This window comes from Pseudomyrmex gracilis, unplaced genomic scaffold, assembly GCF_002006095.1.
Source record: "Pseudomyrmex gracilis isolate BER0280 unplaced genomic scaffold, ASM200609v1 scaffold_186, whole genome shotgun sequence".
Classification (NCBI taxonomy): Eukaryota; Metazoa; Arthropoda; class Insecta; order Hymenoptera; family Formicidae; genus Pseudomyrmex; species Pseudomyrmex gracilis.
The window spans coordinates 27,454-53,558 of record NW_018020770.1 but is presented as its reverse complement, the minus strand read 5'-3'; the positions used below and the strand labels follow the sequence as shown (position 1 = coordinate 53,558).

The window sequence follows — 26,105 nt, the reverse complement described above, 5'->3', positions numbered from 1 at the left end:
TTGACGCAATTTTTGTCTCAACTTTGTTAAAGACTCAATCAAACAATTTTATATTTAATCAATTAAGACTTAAGGCTCGTTGAAATTGTCAACAAGAAATATATAAGGCCTTACGAGCCATTCGCAGGATGTTTGTGCGGAAACTGTGCGTGTATATATATATATATATATATATATATATATATATATACACACATGTAACGAATTCTACTTGTAAATTTTTACAAGTGAGTGTTTTTTTAATTGAAATCTCAATTCTTAAATTCATACGGGATGCTGGATTTGCATCTCACATATGAAAGACCCCGGATACCCCCCTAACTAATCTTAAAAGTAGAGTAATTTTTAGTAGTAAAGTTTTTTTTTTTTTTTTTTTTTACAAATAGAATTCGTTACATGTGTATATATATATATATACACGCACAGTTTCCGCACAAACATCCTGCGAATGGCTCGTAAGTCCTTATATATTTCTTGTTTATACTTAATGTTTCAACGCAGTTTTGTAATTCACCGTTCTTTGTGTTGTACGAGTTTGACTGAGTTTTCAATAATCCTTTTTCTTGAAAAATTTTATTATGTCATTGTGTGTGTTTTTTTTTTTTTTTTTATTATTATCGCGAAAGTTTTACGACTTGTAAGGATTCAGCGACCAGCCGCTCTGCGAGATTATCAAACTGCGCGTCCGATGTGCGGCTGTGATATGTACGTTTCCAATTTTGCTTGTTCTCAAAAGTTCGGAGTAACTTTAACGCTATATGTAAATTATGGACACAACTTGGTTATCGATTAACGGTTTTGTTTGGATTAGATCACACGCTGAAAGTTTCGTCGTTAGTTAACTCCGGCTGTGAAATTTAAGATACTATAAATCCGGTATGCAACACTTCTTGCGGGTTATCTCTTGATACGGTATCCTCTTTCTTACTTGCGATATTGATATTGTTGTTTACTCTCTCGGGAGAGAAAAGTATGCACTGAATAATATCGTTAATGAACGCTTTACTTTTTCTCTTCAAGAAAAAGAAAACGAGCGATTGGTTGCAAATATATCGTAATTATTATTATTATTATGATAACAAAATATATATATGTATATATTCGTAAAATGTAAATACACACGCGTGGCGCAATAGTTTTGCACGTGTATGTCTGCATAAAGCTTGTAATCAGTTTACGATGTGCATTATGCGGTCAGCATGCGGAAAGCAATAGTTACCGCGGATTGTATTCGCGTAGATGCACGTGTGTCGCGCGACAAGCTGTTCATTGTCTCTCTCTTGCTCTCTGTTTGTCCTCTTGCTTGGATTTCGATTTAATACACCTGTTTTGTGTATAGTGTTTTTAAAATATAATTACGACACACTCGCACACGTGACGATTAATTGTCATCGTAAAGCGGTGCTCATTACGTGAACTTATCTCAGATGAATAATCGAGCTCTAGAATTTTGTTCGCACAGGGAGGTCAGAATGCAAGGAGAAAAAATATTTGCTGGAATAGCGAGGAGAAGATCAGTTATCGCTGTTATGGCCAGCGAGAAAAAGTTGTTAATTAATTTTTTGTTTTGCCAACAAAACGTTTTCGTTGACGAAGCAAACAATTCGGTGTGTTCTTGCTGAATAGATCGCGAGATCTTCTTATCTTTTTGCGTGTCACAAATTAAAGTGGTGTGTTAAAAACACATTTCGCTCTGACGTGCCGAACGTGCGTAGGAAACGGGATAGCGGGATTAAGTTCGTCGGCTTAGCCTCGCGAGATGATGAATTACACAGATTTGTCACATTCGCCTAGCACGCGCGCGTCTATGTCCCAATTGCGATAAGCATATTGATTTCACGAAAACAAACCGCGACTCTTTGTTTTGTGAAAGAGGAAGCGAACCTGTTTCAGACGGCTTATTAATTTTTCAGAATCGAGTTGTGTGTGCTGTTTACTCAACTTCCGTCGTATGATGCAATTTTGCTCCGAGAAAGAAAATGTCACGTCATGTTTTTCTTTCATACTGCGTCGCACAATTTCTCAGTATTTTACTTAAATGTGATGTACTTTGGAAGAGAGAAAAGAGAAATTCTAATACGTAACGAGACGGAAATATTTTTTTTGTTTCGGATCACTCGCCGTCGGGAGATTATGAAACGGTAACGAGACATCTTCTGTGACACATGAATGAGTCATCACTTTTGTTCCGTTTCATTTTGAACGACGAGAAGTCGTTAACGAAGCACAGTATCGAAGATACTGTGTCATCCGTATCCACCACGTGTACACAAAGCGACGTGTACTGCGCTCGCATTACGCCCCGCGCAATATAGTACGTGTCACGCGCGGAAAGACACTTTCGGCGTTTCTACGAGAGTAAGAAATTTCCCGCGACGAAGAAATCGCCGAATTTCCGCGCGCGGACCACAAAGAGAGACAACGTTGCGCGGGCAACGTAATTGGATCCCTTCCTACCGCGCAAGGTGCACACGTGCATTCCGACGACGTATAAAGCGGAATCGCAAACAGACGGTGCGTATTACACGAGTGAAGATCGTCGTCGCGACGCGCAAGAATTCGCTTCTCACGAGCTGTATCGCGAATACCACGTCAAAGAAAATCAAATGTCGCGAGACACAAATTCGTCGCAAAATGAAGACTCGTTTTCTTCGAGCCACATCAAGCCGTCAAAGGATATATTATTGCAAAAGATATTCGCGCTTTGCCGCAAACCGTGACAACAATGATGTGATTCCACACGGTGAACACAACCTGTCATCGCGATGACAGCTAATATATACGTCTTACAAATCGTATATAATACACATATGAAAAATGTCAGAAAAAACGCATGAAAATCAAACTCGAAAAATAAAAGAAAGAGAGGAGAATGGAAAAACAACACGTGACTAAAGTCACGAGACAAGGAGAATTAGTAAAACACCATGTGACTAAAGTCGCGTGACAGGGAAAAGAGTAAAAAAGAGAATATTATATATAATATATTTTTCCATTATATATAATATATATTCTCTTTTTTACTCTTTTCAGAGAATATTATATATATTATATATAATATTCTATATCTATATATATTACACACAAACATATATATATCGTAGTCACGTGACCAAAGTCAGTGACCCCGCCAAGGTCGCGCGGTCGAGGTCAGTGACCCCGCCAAGGTCGCGCGACCGAGGTCAGTAACCTTACGGTAGTATATATATAATATATATAATTTTGTAAAGATATGTGTATGTAGCTTCAAGAGTTTTTATAAACAAATGTATTCTGGCTATTGAAGCAAAACACTGTTGTTGATGTGTGAATATTTATAAATCAGTTTATTGAAACTTAGTAGCATTAACGCTTTCGACCTTGTATTAGGTTCTTCTCAAATGCATTTCTACATTTGTTTATAATATATATAATATGCAATATATAAAGTATATTATACATATATAATAAATTATATGTATATAATATATATTATTTAAAATGTTATATATATAATATAAATTACAGTCACGTTACTTTAGTCACGTGTTGTTTTTCTACTGTTTCCTGTCAAGTAACTTTAGTCACGTTTTTAATTTTCTTCACGTATACGACAAACTGTCAAAATCGCTTTTCTGTCAAAAACGCGCACTTCGCGGTACATATGGATTTTTTTATATAGGAGGAAAAAGAGGAGGAGAAGGAGAAGGATACGCGCTTTTGAAGCGCGCATTGAAATGCTCGCGAGAAGATCGGCGCCGAGCCGTTAATGATCTTATTCTTCCGGCGTTTCCAAGTGTTAGATTTTCCGGCGAGAGAATATTACACATGTAAAGCAACAGATACGTTTGAGATGCTGTCGCTTAATGCTGCGGCGGCGGCGACGTGTCGAAAGAGAGACGGCCGGCGGTTTTTCATAAAAACCTAGAGCAAAGAAGAGACCACACACGAAACGTGGGCAGAGCGAGCTTTTATCAAGGATCAGGCGCGTCTAAACTAGCGCGATGAATGAACGCGGTTTCGCCAATATCCGCGAGTGCGCACAGCCCGATGTTCGTCGCAATTTTCTTTATAAAAAGGATTCTCGTCAAGTTCGTTGAAAGAGAGACCGTCTGATATATTCGTCGCGTAAATTGCGAACGAGATGATGTTCTTTTCTCGAGCGTGAAACAGCTAATAATAATACACGTGGATAATCGTGCAGTTAAAGATGCGCATACAAACGGCGAATCGCACATTACACTGAGATAACGCCAATAAATACTGAATATTCGTCATCGTTCGTTTGTGTTTAAACAAAAAATGGTAAAATCAGAGCATACACACACACATTCTTGAAATTGTGTTATTTCTGCGTTGAAAACACAACAACGCGCGTCGTTATATTTCATATTTGCGCAGTTTATTTGTTTCAATCACGAAGATTCGGTAAAAATTAGAAACTCGTGCGCGTGTGAGTAAAAAAATATGAAACTATATTAATTATGTATTAAAACTATATAAAATATGAAACTATATTAATTACGAGAAACATCTTAAGCTGTCCGGATCGATTGTCAAGTAAAAAGTTGTAAATTATTGTTGACAGAAGAGTATACACGTGTGTTTATTTGCGCGCGTCTTTATATAAAACAAAAATATTTTTTTCTCGAACAAAAAGCGGGGATCCGGAACTATACCAGGTTTTATGATGTGGGCTGCGAGTTTCTCGCGTTTCTCTCTCTCGCACGGAATGCACTTGAACCAAAGACGGAAAGCGAAATAGGGAAAAAAGAAAGGACGAGCCAAACGCGATATATTCGTCCGATAAATTCCGGACTCAAGCACATTTTTCTCTTATGCTCGAATGCCTCGTGATGAAAGCAGATACATGTCAACGCTTTCCTTAAGATTGCAGATTGTCGCGCATAAGGGAAGTATCGTGTATGTAAACATTTCTCTTATATGAAAGCGGCGCGCGCGGACGAGAGATGTGTGCGTCGCTATCGAAACGCACGTCATGTACAACACACGTACATCTCGGGGATACGTGTGTGTGTATACACGAGAATATTTAAAGTGATAAACTTTCTTACACACACTTTCTTTCAGCCGCACAACCCGACGGTTGCAATCTCGAAACGTTGCGCGAAAAACAGTAGAGATACACGAACGTTCGTTTCGTTATTCTTTGCAACATTTTTTTAACGAATTAAATATGCATTTTTTGCAACACATCCACAAAGCTTTTCAATTTCTCTTCCAACAAACTTAAATAAAAAGCTTATTTGCAAGGTAGAATTTTTTAATGGAAAAAAAAAATTCGCGGCTAGAGAAATGACGTGAAGACAAGTGTAAACAATATGTAATTAAACTTGTAAATTTATGCGAACACGAGATATACGTTGCGACTAAGTGCGTGGGAATAACTAGCGTTTCGTACACGACGTATTTCTTATTTTTTTTATTGAAACGCTCGTTGCGAGGAGCGCGCGGTCGAAAAAGAGTCGATCCGAAAGGAGCGGAGAAAATCGGATTCGATTTTTACTCGATATAAAGGTGCAGTCGGCCACTGTGTCAACCCTCGCGCACCCTCGCGTACGTGTACGCTCAACCGAGATAAAAGCGTATTACATGTGCTGTCGAGGTCTCCGCACAGGCGTCGTAAAAGAGCGATATCGCTCGTAAACCGCTTCTCCACAGAAGCCTGTACGTCTGAAGCGTCTGTACGCGTTAAATCGACGTCTCACACAGTTGTCAAATATAGAACCCAAGTTTACGGGTCACTTATGACGAAACGCAGACGAAACTACGTTTCCAAAGAAAACGGTCACAATCGTTAAATCGTCAAACTCAAATTACAACGCTCCGCGGAGGATTAATTCCGTGTAAGAAGTCGAAGATTTGTTTGCTCGAGATTTTAGTACTCTCTCGTTTCTTTAATGTTTCATATAATTATCTCTTTCTTACACACACACACACACATAGACACACGCGCGCGCGGAATAATATATCGATTTAATCAACTTGAACAGCAACGAAGTTATCGTCGCAAAGTGATCATCACTTCCTTTGAATTTGTAACATTCCGACGACTTCAAATTTTATTCCGTTAATATTTTACAACGAAAATTAGCCGAAAAAACACGTAACTTTGTCATCCACTTTATTCCGCTTAATAAAGAATGTTGACGGATTAAAGTTGAAGACGCGATAAAAAATTTACGCGGAAGAATTACATCGTATCTTCCCAGCTGCTTTTCTTATTACCTATATTTGCTTTAAAAAGTGCTTTACTGGTTCGATAGACGCATCTCGGTTAATAAGTGCTCTCTCATGCGCCGTTGCAAAATTAACAGTATCCGCGTGGTATTCCTCCTTTCCGCTTAAGGGCTTTCAACGCCCGTCAGAGCTTTGTGAATAAAGGAGCAATGGAACTGGCTTAGCTGCAAATTGTATTACATGACTGAATCCGAATCTCGCCCTCCAAGTTCAAAGACGACTCGCGCGTACCTTTCGCGTATTTATCGAGAGATGGTCGTCAATGTACACACTTCGCGCAAAAAGTAGTAGCCAGGACACATTATTTGCTTCGATATTTCGCATTGCGCGAAAATGTGAAATAATAATAATGAATTAAAAACAAAAAAAAAAAACAAAAAATAACAGTTGGAACTAATGAAAATTTTCATCAGTCGTGTACACCTTTTGTTTGCGATACGACTTATTATAACATCTTACTTATCATCATTGTATTGCACGAAGTTTGTTAAACAGCACATATTTAATTTGATAAAGAACCTAAACGAAAGATCGAAACGTTATTATGTTTCATTTATATACATGAATAAATAATATTTCCATCACATATTCGCACAACAACACCCGTGTTTTTAGTTCCAACTGCCTGTCACGTTTGAAATTTACATATTTTTGGAACTATTTGCCCTTTCTCTGAATTAGAAAAAATAACAGGCTTCTTACAATCATGTGTACGATGGGGAAATCAACCTAGATATCACACAATGTTTTATTATTTAAGCCGCCTCTAAGTAAGAAAGTTACCGAAATAATGAAGGAACTACAAACTATTAATCCCGTAGTAAAGGAATCTCTTCTGAACCAACGTGTAGAAAATATACACGAAGAAGTCTTGGGATTTGCCTATTTAAGGAGGTTTGGGACTATTAACCCCTTAACCTACGATTTAGATTCGAAGATGTTGGGCGTGTTACTTGTGTAACACGCTGATCGGGCCAATCGTAAACATGACGGGCATCGCCCGTGGTAGGACGATCGCGGTAATTGCATATCAAATATTCCACGTAATATTCACTTCTGGCCCGATCACCGTACGCGGGCTATGCCCGTAATATTTACGTTTGGCCCGACCATCGTACGCGGGCTCTGCCCGTCATTGTAGGTTAAGGGGTTAATCAGAGGGGAATTATTTGGGACTATTAATCAGGGGAAAGAGGAATCAGGATATCTACTCTATCGACATTTGTAAAATTTACATTTGGCAACAATTGCGCAATTGCTACAAAGCAGCTTGTTAAGTATTGGTGGTATTGGTACATATTGGCTCAGTGGACCTTTATCAGGTTAGTCCATTAATACGCCATTCTAGGAGTCTTTTTGAAAGTTGATAAGTCAAGTAGACCCCAGATATCAGGGTCTGTATTAATTGATTATTATTAGTTACGTTTGTCACAAGGAGGGGTTGTGCAGTATATTACTACCACGCGATACACGGCCTTCTTTCACAGTGGGCGTGCCCATCTGTGTCGGGCTCGTGTTCAAGATGTGACTATGATCGCCTTGTGGGAGGGAAATTAAATTCGGGATTGCACCCGAATTAATATTTGGAGGCTCGATTTAGTTCGCCGATCAACCGATAAGCTCGGTTGAGAGGGACCGGCCCGGAAAAAATCCTTAGGTGATGAGAACTCGGGACCTCCAGGTTCGCAGCCCCTGCACTCAGGCCGCGAGACCACTGGGCCGGTCAAAGCAGCTTGTTCTGCTCATATAGACGTAGAATGTATAGACTGCGCGTTCCCTACCTTTGCCATGTTAAGAAAATGTCTTCAACGTTGAGAGAGACAACTGGTGTTGAATAGTAGCCTCATCTTTGTCTAGCAAAGTAGTGGGGGAAAAAGAAGTCTTCGCTGATTGATAGAACAGTAGTGGAAAAGTGGGGATAGAAAAATAGTGGGGGTGAAGAGGAGTGAAAGAGATTAAGGGGTGTGATGACAGGTAATATGAAACAGTAGGCCCTGATCCCATCACAGACATTGATAAACAGAGAGAGAGTTACTATTCAAAGTATGTTGTCTCTCTCAACCATGAAGACATCTTTTCAGCCAAACGCGCGGTCTATATATTCTACGTCTATGGTTCTGCTGAACATTACGCAGTAAATGACCAGCTGATGCCACGTGTGCTGTTGCCACGTTTTTTTTCATAACTCTAAGAATCGTCGTTTTTGGTGTTTTAACAATTATTTTTGTCTTTAATTGCATGGAAAAGTCCTTTCATCTTTTGCATAACGATTTCTAAGTTCTTAATCTACCAGTAAAAATTGTTTCAAATAACTGTGTCATTTTCACCTTACTTTTTTGTCAATTAAAATATGAGTCCCATAAGAACTCATGTTAAAAGTTTGAAATTACCGAGTTTTTAACAACGATTTTCTTGGAATTTTCCATGGAAACAAATAATGAAAATATTTGTAAAATTTATTTATTTTATTTTATGACTAAAAACAAGTTTCAACAACTTTTATCATGTTTTAAAAACGTTCCAAATCTTCTTAAAGTCCGGTTATGTCATACACGTGAGGATTTGTGCAGCATGCTACTACCACGCGATACACGGCCGTCTTTTTACAGTGAGCGTTGTTCATTTGATTTTATAATTTGAAATTTCACTCGAATTAATTTTTGGAGGCCCAATTCAATTTGCCAATCAATCGATTTATTCGAGAGACCGGCCCGGAAAAAATCTTATCACAAAGTGACAAGCGGGTTCTGAACTCGGGACGATTTCCATGTTCGTAGCCCCTGCACTCAGGCCGCGAGACCTGGGCCGGTCTCATATTTCACACGGATATTTGAAATGTATTTTAAATATTGTAACAAACGTACGTGCAAAACAAGTCATTAATTTAAAGAACAAAAAAACAAATATACAAATAACAGTGAGACCATACAGCCTATTTTATTCTGTCCACGGATGGAAGTGGTGAGAAAAAAATTTCCTTTATTTTTTCCTTTATCACCACTTCCATCCGTGGACAGAATAAAATAAGCTGTATGGTCTCTTTTTCACTGTTATTTTAATTGAGGCCTGTCTCAAGTTAATTCAAATATACAAAGTGCGCGCAAAGAAATTCGTCGATAAAATTAAATTCTTGCTCTTAACCTTCAGTGTACACACCTTAAAAAAGAAATTTTAAAATGCCACGTGTCGGTTAACGTAACCCAGAGCGGTGTAACCGACACGTGGCATTTTAAAATTTCTTTTTTCTAAAATATCTTTTACCTTTTTTGTATTAGTTTTGACTTTCTAATGTAGATATTCTTTTTTTTTAAGATAGATAGGCTATCGATTGAAAAAACAGTTGTCAAAAATTGATTGATTGCAGCCCGAGTTATAAGCGAAAGAAAACATCGGGGGTTACGCTGTAAATCATGTGTGGCTAAATAGGGACTCGGACATGGTGTGTATACTGAGGGATAAGATTCAAAGTTCTATTTTCGAAGGATCACGGAAGCGCTGGAAAATCAACAGTAGACAAAACCCGAATTAACCGGGAAGCTTACTTCATGAAGGATTTGGCAGATGCGATCTCGAAAGGGTTCTTAAGCAAAGACTAAATAACCCGTATTAATGGGACTCCGAGAGATGTAACTGAGTGACATCTTCGAAGCCACGAAGCTCGAATGCTTCTCTAGGCTAGAAGCACGCAATTCAAATTGTAATTTCCGAGTCCTTGCGACACGCGATGCTGCAAAAGAGAAAACACAGGTTGAATCCATCGGATCGAAGAAACTGAAGAACGATATATCGACAACAAATTGTTTGAACAATTAATAAACAATTGAAACAGGTCTTTAAATATACATGAGATTCAAAATCCCATATCAATCATGATGACGTAATTCACCGTTAGTCACGATCAATTAAATTGAAGTTGATGTGTGTATCTCTACGTTGCATGTGTTGTTGATGCGCCGCGTCATAGAAAGTTTCGAGTGTGGTTTTGCTCGTGTGTGTACTATATATTTTTCTCGAAAAGTGTTACGGTGACAAGTTTATGAAATTTCGCTTGTTTCACGCGGCACACACAAAGAGTAAAGTAATAAAACACGAATTAAAAACAGAATTCACTTACGAACGCGTAAAATATTCGCGTTAGTTTTCCGCGCAATTATTTTTACCGATCGTTTTTTTCTCCTTTTTCTCCCTCTCTCTCTCTGCTTATCATTTTATTTATAAATCACAATAGTTTGATTTCGCGTTTTGAAAAGATTTTGTTATTAACGCGAAATTGATTAACTGCCGCAATTAAAACTTACGCGAAGTTAATTTAATATTTCAACAAATAACGCTCGATATCCTCATTTATCATTCGGTGGAATTTAATTATAGCGAATGTAACCCTTATATATTTTCTGTTGTATAAATATAATAACAACCCTTATTTATACGAGGGGATATATCGAGCGTTTCATTTAGTTTCAAGGCGCCTTACGTTTCGCCACTTAATAATAATTAGATAGAACTTCGTGTACAGTCGGCGCTTTTAATGCGCGCGCCGATGCGAAATTGCGCGGACAATCAAATTTTAAGACAAAAAGCAGATGCGGATATCAAATTCGTTGGAGAATGTGCGTCTTCAAAAGTCGCGGTACAACTATCGGTATTCCACGTAGAGTACGTGATGAACAAAACCTGCGAAACAAACTCGTTGTTGTTGTTTTTAACTCGCAGAAGCGTAGTGGAAAATGTGAAATTACATGCAAATGTTCTTCTTCTTCTTCTATCTCGCTCGCGGTTACGCTTGCGGTCCGCATTTTCGTGAATAAACTGAAAATCAGATTTGCATAAGTATTGCATGTACCTACTGTCTCGTTTGAAGTGACGGAATTGCAAATTTGCGTAAAATGCGCGTATTGCACAATAAAATGACTTGTTCGCGAAAAGAATGGTTGCGCATAAAATTTGCGCGTCACATGTAAGACAGAAACGCCGCGGATATTCTCGCGCGAAATGTTCGGTCTCATGTATGTTCGTAACTTGTGCAATTAATATGCAGTATACAGTATATTCGTAACTTGTGCAATTAATACTTGTGCGGTTAAATTTTCCGCGTGTCAGATTCGCGAAATACAATTTTTGTGAGTAAGATAACTCAATTCGAAAAGATTCAGTTAAGTTTCACATTGCGAGTATGAACGTATCTCCACTAGCGCGATTCTGCGAAAAGATCGTAGAGTGAAATTAACGCGTCATTGATTGCGAACAACAAACGCAATTCAGTGATGGATCGTTTGAAAACGAGCCTCTCGATCTTACGCGAGCGAATGCAGCGCGTCGACGACGTTCCGACAGAATGACGTGTGACTGTTTCAAAGTTTCTCCTCGTAGATTTCCTGTTGCATTCTCGGCTCGTAATAAGTCACCGTCTCGAGACGCGATTGATTATCTCGTACCTCTTCTATTCCGTATTTAGATATTGAATTTTTGCCGCAAAAGAATCCGACACTCCATATTTGCGCGTTAACACTCTCGCTTTTTCTACTCCAAAAAAAAAAAGGGTTAAAAAGACCGTTGTTCTTTTTTTTTTTGTGCGCAAGCAGACAACGACGCGTCAAAATAAATAGCGGCGCGCAATTAACGAAATCACATTTCACCCAAGCACTCGGGGAAATTCGATATCACCTTACGCTCGTTCGGGGGCGCGAAAATTGAGTTCGACCTGTGTAGCGGTCTGTGTAAAGTGCCGGGAACGAGGCAAAAAATAGGATATTCTATTTCACAGCGCGGAAAAGTGATTGCGCGGACACGCGCTCTCCATGCTCCTTGCGCTTGTTTTTTTGTAAAATGTAAAACAATGAAGAGCGATAATCTTTTCCACACCGTTTCACAATTTTACAAAAAAAATATTTCGCGTATTTCATGTTTTTTTTTTTTCCGGTTAGTTTCAATCTGAAACATAATTAATATTTTATATATATGTTTATAAATTTATATTTAATCTATGAGAGACACGAATAGATTGAACTATTGAACGAATGGATTAAACTTATTTTGTTTTAATAATAAGAAATATATAAGGCCTTACGAGCCATTCGCAGGATGTTTGAGCGGAAACTGTGCGTGTATATACAGGGTGTCCCAGAATTGCCGTACAATCTCTCGTAGGCAGGTAGAAGGAGTAAAACTGAGTCGAAAAGTCCTGAACCATTTTTTTTATTATTTATAATAAAAGAGTAATTATTGAGTAAATCAAACCAATCAGCGCAGACCTTTAACCAAGCACACGTCAGTGAGCGCTCACACACACCAGGCGCGCGGCTCACTGACGTGCGCCTGGCTAAAGGTCGGCGCTGATTGGCCTGATTTACTCAATAATTACTCTTTTATTATAAATAATAGAAAAAAAATGGTTCAGGACTTTTCGACTCAGTTTTACTCCTACCTGCCTACGAGAGATTGTACGGCAATTCTGGGACACCCTGTATATATATATACACATGTAACAAATTCAACTTGTAAATTTTTACAAGTGAGTGTTTTTTTTTAATTGAAATCTCAATTCTTAAATTCACACGGGATGCTGGATTTGCATCTCACATATGAGAGACCCCGGATACCACCCTAACGAATTTTAAAATATCGCGAAAAAAACTCCTCGGCCAGGAGTCGAACCTGGAATCTCCGGCTTTCCTGCGAATGGCTCGTAAGGCCTTATATATTTCTTGTTATTAATTTCAACGAGCTTTAAGTCATAATTGTTTATTTTGTTTTGTTTCACACAAACAAAAACATGCGTTAAAACGGTAAAACATTTGTGTTTCTTTCTTTGTACAAACCGTACAACACTAAATAAAACATCTATCTGATCAGATAAAACGAAACACTCTGTATATTTTGTAGCGCGAACATGATAACATACAATATTTACATACAATTAAATATCTAATCAACGCACCACAAGGCTAACGATAATTTATATAAAAGTTTTACCGCTCGCGTGTATCTCCACCGAGTTAAGATTAAGCGTACGAACCCGGGGAAGCTATTGAGCGCGTCTATTGCGATTAGTATATGACGGATCAACGTGCAAACTGCAATTTGTCTTGGTCTCATTAGTCTGCGAGTTTTCGATCTGTCTTACCCAGCAAACACAAAGTAACGGTAACGTAACATTAATGTTATAAATTTCCCACTCAACGATGTAATTGCAATGTAACGTGCCTTGTACGTAGCAGTTACATTGTTGAGTGGGAAATTATAACATTAATGTTACGTAACTGTGTTACTTTGTGTTTGCTGGGTTATACGATCGATCACTTTTGCCGAGCTGTGTTTCCGAATTATTGACTCGCAGTAATCAGCAAACATTTTTACGTTCAAACCTCGTCTCGCTTCGTCTGCCTTTTTTTCCTTCTTTTTCTTTTTCTCTTTCTGTTTCTTCGTCGAAATTGCGGTTTCTTCAAAAAAAAAAAAAAAAAAAAAACGAAAACAACAAAATACGAAATAAACCAAAACGTTACCTCGTTTGTTTTTTGTTTGTTTTTCGACTGATTGCAGCCCGATGATCTGGGTATCGCAGTATCGCGAAATGAGGATGACGAATCACGGCGTCGCACAGGATATTATTTCGGACACCGGCGCCGGTGATCAGCAAGTTACGGCGAATCAGATGAATCGCGACGTGCCGATGTGCCTCACTCAGGCCGACACTGTTGCCAGCGTAACGTTTTTTCTCCTGCTGGTGTTGCTCTTCTTTGTCGCGCCGTTCGTCATCCTCGTGGTGCTGTACTCGTTTATCGTGAGCCATCTGATTCGCGACTCGATGTCCAACAACACCAGCGACTCGTATTACACCCGCGCCAGGAGGCAGGTGGTGATGATGCTGCTTACAGTGGTGATCAGTTTCTTCGTGTGTCTGTCGCCGTACCGATTGCTCATCTTTTACATCGTGATCGCGCCCGCCGAGCAAATAGCCGCGATCAATTACGACACGTTCTTCGGCTTGCTCAACTTTTGCAGGATCATGTTCTATTTGAACAGCGCGAGCAATCCGATATTGTACAATCTGATGAGCAGCAAGTTTAGACGGGCTTTTCTCAAACTGTGCGATTTCAGACGCGAGGAAAACGCGCGTAGAGACACGATTGTCGGCGCGAGAAGAAACGCGACGAATCAGGAGGAGGATCGATATCAGGAGGAGAACTTTTTATGACGACAACTATCGTCCGACACGCGGATTATGGCAGTAACTGTGATTCGAACAACAATATTGTTTCATATATGTGTTTCATTTTGACTCTCTCGCAAGCTTATAAATGAACGTATAAATAACAATAATTTATAGCTTAACGCAACACAATTCGCGCACGCAATCTTCACGTACGTAACTACACGACGAATGGAAGACCGACGATATGTCGTTCGCGGACAGAAGTGCGTATTCAGTGGAATATGTAATTTTTATTTTTAGTAGACAAATGTATTCTGGCTATCGAAGCGAAACACTGTTATTGATGTGTGAATATTTAAATATGTTTATTAAAACTTAGTAGCACAAACGCTTTCGACCTTGTATTAGGTCCTTATCAAATGCATTTCTACAATTAAATCATAAACATAAAATCCAATTAATAAAATTTAAAAAATTAATCAATTAAAAATCGCAGAATAAATATAATATATAATAGTCAGTTTATTTTTAGTGATGTGAAAATTATTAAATGCAACGCGTTAATAAGTATATCAATATTTTATGTTGTTAGTATATAGTAGATGGGGTAAAAGTCCGAGATATGTACTGTTTGTTTCGTAGAAAATTTCGATGGAAAGGAATTAAAAAAAAAAAAAAAAAAAAAATCATATCTTTCTCTTATCTCATTCTCTTATTAATGTAATAAAATTAAACGGGGAGAGAATTAAGGCCAGATAACTCGGGAAAGACAGGACTTTTCCGTGTTGGATTGAAACTTACTTGCTATATTGACAGTCTATAAGATATTAAATCCGGTCTTTCGCGAGAGTTACGTCGCGAGCGAGTTTTTAAGCGGTGACAGAAGAAAGATGATTCGCGGACGAATGCGTTTGGAAACTTTCAGCATTTAAATGATCTCAAAATCAGTGTATTGCGGGTTAAGCGAACGCGCTACTCTCTATCTGACGTATTGAATATATATCCACGCGCAAATATTTATATAAATTTTTCATCCGAAAAATATATGAAAACCTTCGCGAATAAACCTGTGTGAAATAATTTTATCTGTTTATACAATTTTGTTCTTTTTTTTTTTTTAAATTGTTCGTATTTATTTTAAGTCCACGCGTGCTTCATACATGGGTGTGTCTGTGTGTAAAAGAGATTTTCGTCGTGTATTTCAGATAATCAGAATACATTACGCGTTTTAGATTTGAACGCTGCATGTATCAAGCAACATTTACGTTATTTACGATGAGTTTTGCTCAAAGCGCTCGCCTACACGCACAACAAACATATTTGGTATTATAGTAAGCAAACGTATGAATATGGTATTAATTACCAAGATGACGGGAGAGAAGATGGGGGGTTTATTTTATCAGAAAACACATTACATGTTTTTAAACGTGATTTAATGCTGCATGTATCAAGTAGAGCATTTACGTTATTACGATAAACCGCTCAGAGCTACGCTAAACGCACAACAAACGTGTAACAGTATCATATAAATGTATATAGTATATTATAATAATTAAAAGAACGGAAGAGAAGAGAGAGGAGAAGTTTATTTCTTTTTTAATGTGTATTTTATAGTCCGATTCTGCTCATGGTAACGTACGAAATTGAGAGGAAAGCAGACGGAACGTTCACCCCAATCTGCAGTACGCCCGCATCGACGACCTGGATGACGTGTTTTCTCGTAACGACGATCGTGGGATTCTTCGTTTTGCCGCTCTTCATTTTGATATTTCTTTACACCGTGATCGCGAAGCATCTGATGGCAAATCCGACGATAAGTCGGGGACCGGCGAACAATCTGCTCAAATATCGGAAACAAGTGGTCATGATGCTGGGCACGGTGGTTCTTTGTTTCTTTCTGTGCCTGTTACCTTTCCGAGCCTTCACTCTCTGGATCATCATCGTGCCGCCAAAGATGGTCGTTTCGCTCGGTATTGAAAGCTATTACAGTTTGCTGTACTTTTGCCGCGTAATGATTTACGTGAACTCGGCAATCAATCCGATCGTTTACAACGCGATGTCCTCGAAATTTCGAGAAAATTTTCTTAAACTGTGCTGTCTGAAACGAACGAAACGGAAGAAGAAGAAAACGTCGGGACGCACCCCGACTTACACGACCGGTTCGACCAATTGCAGCAGCAGTCACTCGGATTTCTGGCGCAGACACAGCAGCAACAGCAAGAGCTGCGGCGTGAAGGTACCGAGCAATGAGCACGCGGAAAATCAGATCAAGTTGCCTTTATTTACGGCTGTCGTAGCCGGAAGTATCGTTAGCAAAAAGCAGGAGAGCTACGTTTAAGCGGGCTCTCGAGCTGTTCTCTCTCAATACACAGCCGGGAAACTCTGTCTTGATTTTTTATCGCATTGTGACAACACACGGCATCTGTACACGCGTACACGATTGAATTTCGTAAAGTAACTGAATTGTAGAACGTTTGTTTTTTTTTTTGTAGCGACAGAGATAATAAGATTTAATTGTTAGTAACTAAATGTTTATACTAAAAATGTGTGCTAGTATACGTGCTTGTTATAGCGACATAGACAGAAAAATTCACGCGGTACAAGAATAATTGTAGTAAACGTTCGTTCATTGTGACGAGATAACTTTTGGTTCCTCGATTTTGTATGTGATACAAACGCGCGCATTGTAAATAACGCATTTATACACGCAAATGCTGTGACACAATAATTAAGTAGAAACAAAATTTTCTTCGGCAATTCGCGCAAATTCGTAGAAAAAATGAAGTGTTTGCGTACGTGTCTTTTGTTTTGCTACAAAAAAAAAACGCGTCAACAAATGTGGCAAATTCGACGTAGATTTAATTAAGCGAATGTAATGCTTTTTTAGATGAAAACAAAAAAAAAACGTGAAATACAAAATTTTTAAAAGTGCAGGTTTATACACACAGCGAGTTCAATGTTAATTAACTTCTCGCTGTATTTTTACTGGTTTTTTTTTTTTTTTTTTTTTTACATTATTTAACATTTCCTGTTATTGAGATTGTATTATTGTATTTTATAGGATTCAGAAATACGCTATTCTCACGGATTATCGTATCGACGGAATTAGCAATGAAAGATCGACGCGAGACCGAAGCACAAGATATTGTTATAAAAAAAAAAAAAAAACGGAAAACAGAAAAAGTAAACTCGCACATTTTGTACATAAGTTTTAATTAAGTTTTAACGGATATATAACGCATCGTGTTGTTAGTGAGAAGTACGGTATGTATTATGGTAGGTATGTATTTTTTCTACAATCCTGATACTTCTGAGAAGAAGCTACTTACTTCCTAACAAGAACGTAGATTTAAAATGTAGATTTAAATGCATTGCAAATTTAAATGTACCGCAAATGTTGTGCGTAGAGTAGAGTCCGAGAATTAAAAGAAGCTTCTCCGCAGTTGTTCTACAACATGCTCATTTAAATTGTTTTAAGAATTTTCTCATCTTTAATATATCTACTATATATATCTTTCTTTCTACTAATTGTAAAATACATAAGACTATCTCAGAGATGTATATATATATCTATGTGTACGTGACCTGGTGTTTTCTCATTTGGTTAGACTGCTGATAATTTAACACTCAACCAGCTAGAAAAGCTGCTGTGTTTTACTGCTATTCTGTTTTACATAAGTAATTGTTTCTTTTTTTTTTTTTTTTTTACAGAAACGCAACGTGTAAATTATCTCAATAATTTAACTACATTGTTACTTATATTTTAACCGTTAATTGTTATACGATAGATTTGATTGAAAACGTTCCACGAAGTTTTTCAATAAGATTACGTATGCAATGTGTGCCATAAACACGATCAAAAGTTCCTGTTAAAACACTGTTTTTACTTGCTTCTCTATTTATGTATCGGTTAATAAAACATAAGATCGCGTGTATATACCACGTTCATTATATACAAAAATGTGTAAATACACGTTATGATTGTGTTATAATATACAATTTGTTGTAGCGTTTCCTGTAGAAACGTAGACAAAAGTGTATTTTATTTTTATCAATCTACGTTTCGTGATAATCTTTCTTTGTACAATAAAATGTTGGTTTTATTAACAAAATTACAATAATTTATTAAAATATTGTGTGTATATACTTAATAAATAAAATATACATTCTATAAATAAAATATATAAGTAAAATGTAACATAAATAAAATACATGTATGTAATTAATAATTTAATATATAACAATCACAATCAGAGCTATCCTGACGAACTTGTGTCAGAAAACGGACAACATCCAAGCGCGGAATACAATAACACTGCGTGTGCGAATTTTCCAAAAAATACATAATTCATTTATTTGACAAAACTCGCACTTTCGTCACGCGTCGCGCGTTTCACAAAAACAATATCGTTCGCCAAATTGTCCGGACGTTTCACAAAACTATACACGTAGTATCCGCGTTGTTCCATCATTTTGATCAGATACTTTTGCCCTTTCGCGTTGTGTATGTACTCCACAGACATGGTCTAAAATGCGTGATAAATTTTGTGATTAAGGCAATCGCGGAAATCGTTAACATTCCGGAAATGAAAGAGACGCGAGCAATGCGGCGAGTAATTTCGATCGTCAATCGCGAGGATGGAAATTCCAAAAACGGAACGGAGCGTGTCAACACAGATATATAATACAAGTGTACCTCCCATACGTATGTATATGTACCTTTATATCTACCGCTTGGAACGGAATCGTTTCCAGTATGTCGATCTCGCTGCCCTCGACGTCGAGGCTGAAATAATCGACCGTCTTGATTCCCAACGCGGCGATGTAAAGCGCCAATGGAAAACACTGCACGCGAGTGTGCTCGCCCGTGTAAGCTACGTCAGGCGAATTCGTGACGGTCGTATTTTCGGGCTCGTGTAATCGCCCCACGTTCCTCGCCATGAGAAAGGACGCCTGCAATTTCGACGAACCTCGTTACTTATCCCGTACTTCGCTACACATCGAGGCGTTCGCGTAATTATTGTGTAATACCGCTATATATATATATATACATATATGCGCACAAAATCTAACTGCGCATCGAGTCGGAAATCGAAACTCGAATTTTGCCAGAACCGACAATTGCATTGTACGCACTACAAAGTCGCGTCATCGTTAACGACTCGACAAATTGTATCTCGATCTCGTCAAAACTCTCTTTTGTAATTCCTCACCACAACGGGCTTTTCAATTACACCGAGACACGTCGGCGAGAGATAGGCTCTTCTATTCTTCCGGAGCATCTTAGTGAAATTGATGGGATCCGCTTCTATCAGGAGACCCGTCCAGCCATTAAATCGCTCCAGAAACAGCGTGTTGCTGCGCGTCTCTCCGTCGTATGCGCCGCACTCTATGAAAAATCCATTTTTCTGTAGAGAGCAATAAAAAAAAAACGAAATTCGGCATTTATTAATGCGCCAAAAAAAGGAGATCGAAGTGTATATAGCGCTCGCTATCAATCGTTCGTTTTTCTCGCGAAACACACATGATTCGGCTGTCTCGCGCTCTTCGTGCGGAAAATGCGATGCTTCCCAGTACCTTGTCGTTGAGAATTTCGCGTATCGCAGTCGACTGTCCCATCGACGGATCCTCGACACTCGGTTCCCGAAGAACGTAAGACTCGTTCGGATTGTGATTCCATATTATCCATTTCTGTCGCATGTCCGTCAACAGATGTTGAAAGGCGCTCGAATTCAGAGCGGATATATTTTTCTTGTTATACCATTCCTCACCTGAATAAAACAAATCGCTCGTCATTGATTGTTTCCTTAGAAATTTATTTGTCTCGGAATTTCAATTAAAAAAAAAAAAATAATAATTCTAAAAAAAAAATTTTCGCTTGCGTCGATTATTCGAGTTTTCTTTCTTGATTATTCGAGTTAAAGATATTTTGCAGAGAATGTGCTTAAACATATACACTGACAAAAAAAAGTTGGTGAAGTAACAAAATAGTATTCGATTCAACTATATATGCAGCGGTCACACACGGGCTGTCAATAAAATATTGATTAATGTAAGAAGATATCATGTTTCAATAGATATAATAATTAGATTACATCGAAAGACAATTTAGTTGTTTTAACAAAATTATAATTTGCTTAAATATAGGTAACTTTGAATGTACAACACAATAGGACAACACAATATTTTGTCTGCTTATAAAAATAAGCAGTTTGATTAAATGAAATACTTAGTACAAAGAAATTCAGATTATATTCAATTAAAGTAAATGAGAATTGCCTATATTTCATCTTTTTTAACAGTATCTTTTATTTAAAATTATCACAACTTATGTTCGACAAAACAATTCATGGTTTAGTGAATTAAATATGTTCATTACCACTATTGTTAATTCAACTTATACGAATTTGTTATCTTTATTATTATATGCTTGAATTAAAAAACCAAGTATTTCAGACAAACAAACTGAAACCTCAACTAAACGCATTTAGTTGAGTTAATAGTATTTTTTTCTCAGTGTATATATGTATACACATATATACTTCAAAATAATTTTTTTTCTCCATATAGGATGCTGGATTTGCATCACATATATATTATAAAGGACTCCTGTATCCTCCTAACTTATTTTAAAATATTGCGAAAAAAACTCTTCAGCCAGGAGTCGAACTTGGAATCTCCGGCTTTCCGGGCCGTCGCCTTCCCTGTTAGGCTACCGAGGCACTTTGTCTCGCAATACTCAGCGCATCTATCGAATATTAATCTGATAATAACGCCATCTTCCACCAGCGTAAATTTTAAATTAATAATAACGAGAAGAAGAAAAAGACTCATTTAAAGACTCATGAGCCCGAAGAATCTTTTTCTTATCATTAATTATCATTAATTTAAAATTTACGCTGGTGGAAGACGGCGTTATTATCAGATTAATATTCGACAGATGTGCTGAGTATTGCGAGACAAACTCCAAGTGTCTCGGTAACCTAACAGGGAAGGCGACGGCCCGGAAAGCCAGAGATTCCAGATTCGACTCCTGGCTGAGGAGTTGTTTTCGCAATATATTTTAAAATTAGTTAGGGGGATACACGGATCCTTCGTATATATGTGATGCAAATCCAGCATCCTATATGGAGGAAAAAAAGTATTTCGAAGTATATATGTGTATACATATATATATATATATATTTAAGCACATTCTCTGCACATCCTGCAAACGGCTCCTACAACCGAATTTATTTCATTCATTAGTTTAAAGACTCATGAGCCCGAAGAATCTTCTTCTTGTTGTTATTAATTTAAAGATATTTCTTGGAAAATACAGTAAGTTGTCGTAAAATAGCACGTAAATATTCAAGCAAATAATTTTTTATTCAAGAATAAAAGAAAACAAACGTGTTATATTTTTCGCGCACACGAGAACTCATTTACATCATATAGCATTGTGTTGCGCTATTGATAAACGGCAATTAGTACCGATCTTCTAATCTATGTAACTTGCAGAAATTTTTACGACACATCTAACTTGCTTATCATCTCGTGGTTCAAATACTACGTCGTTAGCAATTCGCGATTAGCGTTGCTATGGATATTTACCGCGTAAGATCGTTATTTGCGCAATATAGCGAGAAACCACGTGAGGAAACCGTATAAATGTTGAATTATCAAGTGATATGTATACAAATAACGTATATACGCGCGAATCGCGTTTCTCCAATCGTATTTAATTACGAATCCGTTGAGTGAAGCTGACACAACGCATTGGAGAGCGACGCGCAACAATTTACCGTCGTTTAAATATCGGATTTTCTCATTTGCGAAATTCTTGTCCTAATACAAAATCTATGAAATTTATTTTATATTTTTTTAATAGTAATATACGTTTTTTTCACATTTTTGTTTATTGATATACCTTTTTCACGTTTTTAAAGTATTTTTTTTTTCTGTCGCGCGCCGCCAGTATAAATCGAATTGAAAAATTCTTTTCTCGGGGATATTAACGTATACGGCGCGCTTGGTTGCGCAAAATGTCAGTCTCGTAGTAGCGATAAAACCCACACGAAACCCACATGCGTCTCGTCAGCCGTTTAACACGTCGTTCGCGTAAAATAAAAAAGAGTTCTAATACAATTATTGCCCATACTCACCACCGGAGAAGTTGTACCACGTTTGCAACACTGCGAAGCGATAAAAATATTAAACGTTAATCTTTGAACATGAATCTTTTGTAAAAAAAAAAAAAAAAAAAAATCTAGCTTTAGAAAAATTGTCACCTGTTTTTAAGAGATCTTCAGACACGTCGTCCAGATACGTGTCGCGTTCCGTCGTGTTCTGCCGCTTGTGAACCATCGAGTGTCTCGTGAAAAATATAATAACAATGATACAGAAGATCAGCGCGATCAGAAAAGCCCATTTTCGACGCCAGCAGAAGTTTGACACTTGAGTGTTCACGCGTTGATAGGTATTGGCTGGCATCTCGCTGAAAAAAAAAAAAAAAATACGGGGAAAAGATGTATTGTGTGCGAATCGTTTTCTCCGCGATTTCACAAAAACGAAAAAAAAAAAAAGGAATATAAATAAATGCAACGCGGATTCGACGCACTCGCGCGGTTTATCCGCGAAGTTTTGTAAATATACAAACGTTCTCGCGTTACGTCATATAAACCTTCCAAACATCCTGCTCGTGTCGTATATATATATCGCTCCTGTATTATTGCAACTCTACTTGTGAAGTCGAGAATTAGCGTTAAACGGCTGTCTGATTAGCGTGATAAGCGTTGAGATGAGTAAAAAAAATATAAAAATAGAAATCTCATCTAAATAATTAATATTAAAATCGATTTGTGAACCAATATGCCAGATATGTACGTGCTATTACATACTTATTGTCTTTTAAACGTGATTAAATTTAATTCAAGTCATTTTAAATTTTTAATTCAAAAATTCACATGGGAAATAGAGCGCATCACGCACAGAAAAAAAAAATGGAGTTGCTTTACTTACTTCAATTAAAGTTGACGTCACGGGCTGCCAATAAAAATAAATAGTTCATTCAATTGCATATGCGATTAATTTAACGTCTAGATTCTTAAACCAACTATCTGCTGCGTATAGTGCAATAATATTGATGTCGCATCAACGGGATGTATTTCAATTAAACTGATACTGTTGATTCAACATCATTTTTTTTTTTCCGCGCATGTACGTCGAAACCAAAATTACTCAACTTATTCTTTCATGAAACTTAAAATTTCTATTGCGAGAAAAACATTTGACTAGGAACCTAAAACAGAAACCCCCGGATCGATCTCCTTTATTTCACACTGAGATTCCTTTCCCAATTTAGAAATAATCGCGTTGCGTAATAATGGAATTTTTCCAAATATAATTCGAAGATACTTTTATTATATTTGTCACAAATATAATTGTAAGAGACATCAGAGAATTTTAATTTGTTCCGTTTCTCGACGCTACGTGTCGGCCTTTGCAAATTGGATACAACCGAATATCCATGTTCCACAATACACAATCATGCCGGTCGTTACGCGTTACAGAATATTACGACAATAGTGATAATTAGCGGATGACGTATAGTGTATTCGGTATATAGTATATTCCTTAGATAATAGACTCTTTCGATCGGTTTTTTTCCTCTCGTGACACTAAGAGCACGACCTTCGCCGAAGGTGTTAGACGGAACTGAAAGGTGGAGCGCAAATTACAGCGTGTACGCTTTTGATTGCGAGATGAGTTTGCGCGTCACGAAAATATATATGCAACAACAGTGAGCGAGCAATATGTGTTTGCGAATATTAAAAATCAATTTTTGCACAATATACAACATCAGGAAAATAAGTGTGGCGTGTGCGTACGAGCAAATCGCAAGACGTAACGGCACAAATTTACGTCTGGAACAAATTCGCACACACTTGACCAAACATCGCGCGCGTCCCATTTACAGCAGTCCGCACACTTTACCTAGGTCTAATCACAACTTATTTTCTCCAATGCATAAAAGTTCCGTCAAAATTATCGTTAGATTGTCAACTGATATTCCTTCACGGTCGTAACACAAAACCGCGCGTATGTTCACCGATAAAAAAAAAAAAAAATATATATTACACGAACTTTGTGTCGAGTTTTTTATCTTTCTGAACAATTCTTGAAAACCCGTGAAATACAATACATATTGATTTTGTTTTGCTCACACCAATCGGTATTATCAAACGGAGAGATAAAACTTTTTTTTTATTAAATTTAATTCTCAACAAGTCGTATAAACGATACAATGAGATAACGAGATAAAAAGTCTGATTAAAATTCGCCGCTACCGGAAGGTAAAACTAATCGATCCAATTTTTTTTAGCGATCAAAGTTACACTCGTCGCCGATCTCTCGTATTACGAAATAGATTAAATTAAGTAAACACAAGGTTTCGTTCGTGCAGTGACATTTTTTCATTCGTGTTTCTCGATTACGCTTCATCTCTTCGCCGTGAAAAATCCATCGTGCGCCAATTTCCGTTTCTGAAACTCCGTGTGTTTCGAGCAAAATTATATCGTTCGCTTCGAAAATGTGAAAATCAAACTACTTTTTCTAAATTATATTTCTCGAAGCACTGTCGTTTCGCATACGTCGACACACGACGTTGTTCTGTCAAACTTACCGTTAGACTGTCAACTAGTAGGTACTCATTCGGCCGTGCAATAGACTATGTCTGTGTAGAGAAGTTTTCTTCTTCTTCTTCTTCTTCTTCCTTCGCACGTGGTGATAACGATTTAAAAAGCGCACAGTCCGTTTCAAAAGAGACGGATTGCGAAAAAAACGATTAACGCTCACGTAACACGCAAGATAAAAACTTCTCCGTGACAACTTGGCACGCAACAACGACACACGACGTATGCACGGACAGCACGCGGTGATCGAAAACTGTTGCAACAATGCGAGAAGAAGCGCATCGCGGCGTCCGAGGTAAATTTAGCACGCGGGCGTTCGTGCGTCGAGCACGTCATGCGAATCGTGTTACGGTTCACAGAGCTACGAACCGAGTAAAAACTGTGGTCGCTCACAGTTGATGACATTCTCGGATATATTTTCGAATGATGAACGAACGACGAAAGTGAATGCGAGAAGCAAGAGTCTCGTTGCTTACTGACTGTCGTTTCTCCGGACTACGAATATCATTGTGTCGTCGAGGCCTGAAGACATCTCTTCGGACATATATATATATGTGTGTGTGTGTGTGTGTCAGAATAAATGTAGTTGTTCTATATACTGGATGTACGCTGGAGCCTCTGCTGTTTGATCATGCGATGCACAACGACGGCGCGTCTGCGGTAGTTTCACATGTGCATTCGAACGCGCGTATATCTGCAAAATCATCATTTTTTTCAGTGTTCGGAATTTTATTTTATTGCACTTGCAAAAATTTCGTCTGAAAATATTTTCAAAGCGTGAAACTTGATTAAACCGCAAAAAATCATTCAAACGGTGACACAAATAGTGGATGTGCAGGTAGATCATACAGAGAAATATGTATCTCTCTCTATTGTAGAGTATAAAAAAATAAAATTACCTAGCGACTGGCACTTTGAATCCAATAATTGGCACACGTTCTAAAAACCTGTCAAATTTTTTGTTTTTTCAAGAGTATCAACTAAAAGATTCTAAACACCACAGTGTTGTTATAAAAACTACAAATTAATCCTACTGCAAT

General features: G+C 37.7%; 2 protein-coding genes across 7 annotated transcripts in view; one reads left to right on the top strand and one right to left on the bottom strand.

Annotated features, from left to right (window-relative positions):
• The window catches only part of LOC109858085 (growth hormone secretagogue receptor type 1), a 73,100-nt gene extending 55,456 nt beyond the window's left edge, over positions 1-17,644 (top strand). For 2 of the 4 annotated variants that reach the window (XM_020434985.1, XM_020434984.1), the window contains one exon: positions 16,007-17,238. In XM_020434985.1, the coding sequence (XP_020290574.1) occupies positions 16,007-16,730 (724 nt within the window). In that variant the 3' untranslated portion in view covers positions 16,731-17,238. Of the gene's footprint in view, positions 1-13,779; positions 14,468-16,006; positions 17,239-17,453 lie in introns of those variants that run through there. The other 2 variants (XM_020434986.1, XM_020434987.1) reach the window with 2 other exon arrangements.
• Positions 17,645-18,585: 941 nt separating this feature from the next.
• LOC109858082 lies at positions 18,586-25,594 on the bottom strand. 3 transcript variants are annotated; one of them, XM_020434981.1, is made up of 8 exons: positions 23,617-25,048; positions 23,393-23,416; positions 22,663-22,868; positions 22,537-22,566; positions 19,970-20,163; positions 19,606-19,800; positions 19,112-19,345; positions 18,586-18,918 (listed from the first exon to the last, which is right to left on the bottom strand). In XM_020434981.1, the coding sequence occupies exons 3-8, from the start codon at positions 22,862-22,864 to the stop codon at positions 18,745-18,747; spliced, it is 1,029 nt and encodes a 342-aa protein (XP_020290570.1). In that variant the 5' UTR covers positions 22,865-22,868; positions 23,393-23,416; positions 23,617-25,048; the 3' UTR covers positions 18,586-18,744. The 3 variants fall into 3 exon arrangements, with proteins under 3 accessions (XP_020290570.1, XP_020290568.1, XP_020290569.1); XM_020434979.1 differs by lacking the exons at positions 23,393-23,416; positions 23,617-25,048 and adding an exon at positions 25,056-25,594; XM_020434980.1 differs by having other exon boundaries at positions 23,393-25,048.
• Between the last annotated feature and the right edge of the window lie 511 nt (positions 25,595-26,105).